This window comes from Arachis hypogaea, chromosome 16 (assembly GCF_003086295.3).
Source record: "Arachis hypogaea cultivar Tifrunner chromosome 16, arahy.Tifrunner.gnm2.J5K5, whole genome shotgun sequence".
In the NCBI taxonomy this organism is placed as follows: Eukaryota; Viridiplantae; Streptophyta; class Magnoliopsida; order Fabales; family Fabaceae; genus Arachis; species Arachis hypogaea.
Window position 1 is genome coordinate 2,589,384 of NC_092051.1, and position 4,254 is coordinate 2,593,637.

General features: G+C 50.0%; 1 protein-coding gene across 1 annotated transcript; it reads left to right on the forward strand.

Annotated features, from left to right (window-relative positions):
• On the forward strand, positions 1-1,815 carry LOC112754544 (protein MAIN-LIKE 1-like). Its single transcript, XM_072219583.1, has 5 exons — positions 1-72; positions 587-745; positions 827-1,350; positions 1,468-1,555; positions 1,648-1,815. Exons 1-5 carry the CDS (start codon positions 1-3, stop codon positions 1,813-1,815), a joined length of 1,011 nt encoding a protein of 336 aa, XP_072075684.1.
• The last annotated feature ends 2,439 nt before the right edge of the window (positions 1,816-4,254 follow it).

Genomic DNA, 4,254 nt, shown 5'->3' on the forward strand with positions numbered 1-4,254 from the left:
ATGGGGGACGATCCGGCACGGTTATATCGCTTGGACGGAGTCGCCCATATAGCTGGGGTCATCAACGAAGAGGTTAGTACGGAAATAACTTTGTTCTACCGGTACATGTGAGTTAGTGGTTTTGCATGCGGGTTAGATGGTGGTTTAGTTGGTGGTTTATGTTAGTGGTTTATGTTAGTGGTTTCTGTTAATGGTTTATGTTAGTGGTTTATGTTAGTGGTTTATGTTAGTGGTTTTGCATGCGGGTTAGATGGTGGTTTATGTTAGTGGTTTATGTTAGTGGTTTATGTTAGTGGTTTATGTTGGTGGTTTATCTTGGTGGTTTATGTATGTGGTTTATGTAAGTGGTTTACGTTAACGGTTTATGTTAGTGGTTTATGTTAGTGGTTTATGTTAGCGGTTTAGTTGTGGTTGTTTAATGTTAGATCTTTCATGTCAGTGGTTTATGCTGGTTTCTTATGTTAGTTGTTTATGCAAGTGGTTCTCGTTCATGGATTTTTAAGCGCTTATATTTAGTACGATTTTTTGGTTTATCAATTATCGTGTTGATTATGTTTGTCACTGGTAATTAAGTTGGTTCTAATAGTGCGGGACATTTCTTCCGCAGCCTCAGCGATGCATCAGGAGCATGCGGCGGCAACAGAGCATGCTCCTCGATGACAGATACGTTCCGTACCTGCAGATGGCAGGTCTTTACCATCTTGCAAGGCTGAACGATAGATGGTTCCGGTTGGACGAGGCCCTTGTCAGTGCGTTCGTCGAGCGATGGCGTCCGGAGACGCACACGTTTCATATGCCGTCCGGAGAGTGCACGATCACACTCCAGGACGTGGCATACCAGCTGGGTTTGCCAGTGGACGGGCGTTACGTCAGCGGCTGCCTATCAGAGTTCCAGATATACATCGAGGGTGGCCGTCCAGCCTGGGTTTGGTTCGAGGAGTTGCTTGGAGTGGTACCTCCTCCTAGCCAGGTTCAGAAGTACGCGGTCAACTGCAGCTGGTTTCAGGAGACTTTTGGTGAGTGCCCGGAGGGAGCTGATGAGGATACTGTGCGTCGATATGCCCGTGCGTACATCATGATGTTGTTGGGCACGCAGCTTTTTGCGGACAAGTCCGGCAACCGCATTCACATCAGATGGCTTCCGTTTGTAGCTAGGCTGGAGGAGATGGGGACCTACAGCTGGGGTTCTGCAGCACTGGCATGGTTGTACCGGTGCATGTGCCGAGTGACGAACATAAATGTTATCAAGCTAGCGGGCCCACTTCAGCTACTTCAGTCATGGATTTTCTGGCGATTTCCTCGGTTTAGGCCTGCAGGATTTGAGACGTTCAGCTGGCCATTGGCCTCGAGGTACTGTACTAAGCTTTGTCTATTTCAATTTACTATACATAACTACGTGTTCATTTATAATGTATTGGATACCCTAAGCACACATTTAAGTAGCGGTAAGACATGTGCATGATGCAGGTGGTCAGGCTACATCCCTTCCAGTAGCGAGAAGGATCCTAGAGTTCAGATGTGGAGGCTCTGGATAGACCGGTTGCAGGATAGAGAGGTCAATATGTTACTTAGTAAGTTTCTTTATTTAACCACGCTTTACGAGTTGGGTTCATGAGTTGCCCTGACACTGTATAGTTCTTGGTGTAGTTTATCTGGATGCCGTACAGCAGCCCCGACGTACTTCAGGTCGTGCATCCCGAGGTTTTGGAGCCTCGGCATATGGTGCTGTGGCGGTCTGTTACATCGCTTATCTACTTTGCCGTCATAGAGTGGCATCAGATAGATAGGGTTCTTCCGCAGTTTGGAGGGGTGTAGCCCCGTCCACATCCCGCCCTGAACATCGACTTTCTGATGTCGAAGGACGGCAGAGGCGGCGATCGATGGTTCCCGTCCCATTTGCAGAAGTGGCATCTCTATTGGGACTCCCGTACGGAGAGCGTGCTGAGGTTCGATGTTGTTGCTGACCCTGAGGACGATGACGATGATCAGCATGGGCCTGAGGGGGGGATGGTGCAGGGGCGGATGCAGTTGCTGGTGTTAGTACCCAGGATGGGGTGCACAGAGGTGAGTGGTATGGCTCAGGGATGGGTGACGGGGCTGAGCCTAGTGACGCTGGACTTGGGTCGGGTCCTTTTGGACATTACTTTATTGGAGTACCCACCGACGACCAGCCTCAGCAGGACGGTACTCCATGGGTTATCCCCGGATCACAGTGGCAGGACTTCCTTGGCGCAGATACGCTTGATGCGGACTTCGGCAGTCCACGGTTTCTAGAGGAGCTTACGGCTATCATGCAGGAGGACGAGCCGGGCAGGAGGCGTGCTCAGACCCCCGGCACGCAGGCACCCTTAGATGTTGATCTGAACGAGCCTGCTACGACACCTGTTGGTGATCAGTTTGGTTTGGGAGGTACCCCACATTCCGCCTACACCGCTGCATCACAGTCTGTCGCCGGGCCGTCTGCCGCGCCTGTCCATTTTACGCCACCCGCACAGCCTGCCCCGCATGAGGACGCAGATGAGATAGAGGATGAGGAGCCGTTTATCCGCAGAGGTCAGAGGCCACGGGTACCCCGTCGTTGTGGGACAGGCTCCCACTTGTTTAGATGATTTACTTTTCATGTATTTTGGACGTTAGGGTTCATTCATGTACCTGACACATGTGGATTACTGTTGTTACTTTAGAGCTATTTTTCCTTGTTGTTTCTTCATCTTATTGTACTTAAAAATCTGGTATTTACCTAGTGGATTAGTGAATATGTATTATCATTGAATCATATAACACTTTAGTTATCAACTTTTGCATTTATGGGATTTCTAGCTATATTCAAATTCAGATGCAACTTTTTCATTACTAGAAGGTAAAAAGATCAACAGATTACATAAGTCCTCTAACATAACATGTAACAGAAAAAATAAAAATCAATAAGCACTAACACTAACAACATCGCTACTACTGGCCCCCCGTGTGAGACGGTCCTTCAACATGTGGGCAACTCCGCCGGGTATGTCCGGGTTGGCGACAAAGGCCACACCTCTTTGGCCGGTTCGGATCTGCCTCGTCCATATTCGTCCGTATCCTAGTGGATCTCGGACGACCCTCTCTCGCACGCCTCTTGGCAGGGTCCGGAATCACGGTGGGCCCGTCGTAAGGTGGCCAGAAGCCCTCCAGTATCGGCGGTGTGAATCCCATCTGGTACACACTGAACACTGAACTAATCTGATACACGCTGTGAACATAAGAGGACCAGGTAACCCGTGAGTAGGCGCAGCATGCAAGTGCGTGCTGGCACGGAAAATGAAGCGCCTGGAAGTACCCGCAGTCACAGGTCCGAGAGGCAAGCGATACTCTGTAGGTATCCAATGAGAAAGAGCCCGTCGGAGTGGTCTCGGCTATGGTGAACTCGGAGTTATCCCGGTCATACAAAGTCACCGTGAAGCACCTCGCGGTCTTCAAGTTGGCCTCTATACACTTCACCAAGTACTGACTGAATTGCTGTCCGGTTCCCATCTGGGCCTCAGCCTCTCTCCCCTTGCGAACAAAGAGTTCCGCAAGCCTTCCATATGTTGCCTTCACCAAAGAGCATACAGGGAGGTTTCTGACACCCTTCAGGATTGAGTTCACACACTCCGAGATATTCGTCGTCATGTGACCGAATCTCCGTCCCTCGTCACGATGCTGAGTCCACAAGGAATAATCAATCCGGTTCGCCCACTCACACATCGCCGGGTCTTCAGACCGAAGAATATCAAACCAGTAATCAAACTCAACCTCGGTCTTGGCATATGCGGCATTCACTAGAAGCCTACGTGCGTCTTTGCCCTTGAAGGTAAGGGCAAAATTAGCCGCTACGTGTCGAATGCAGAATACACGGTATGCAGATGGAGGTAACCAACCTCCGTCCGGAGCCTCAAGCGCAGCCTTGATGCCGTTATGCCTGTCCGATATAACCAGAAGACCGGGCTGCGGTGTCACATGCTGTCTAAGGTGGGAGAGAAAGAATGACCAAGACTCTGCATTCTCACCTTCTACTAGTGCGAATGCAACAGGTAGAATGTTGGAGTTCCCGTCCTGTGCAATCGCGATGAGCAAAGTACCCCTGTACTTCCCATACAGATGGGTGCCATCAATGCTAACTAGGGGCTTGCAATGGCGAAATGCCTGGATGAGCAGTGGAAACGTCCAGAAAAGTCTGTGGAAAAAAGCTTGAGACTCGTCTACTTGTCCACTAACTCGAACGGGGCTCGTCCGTAG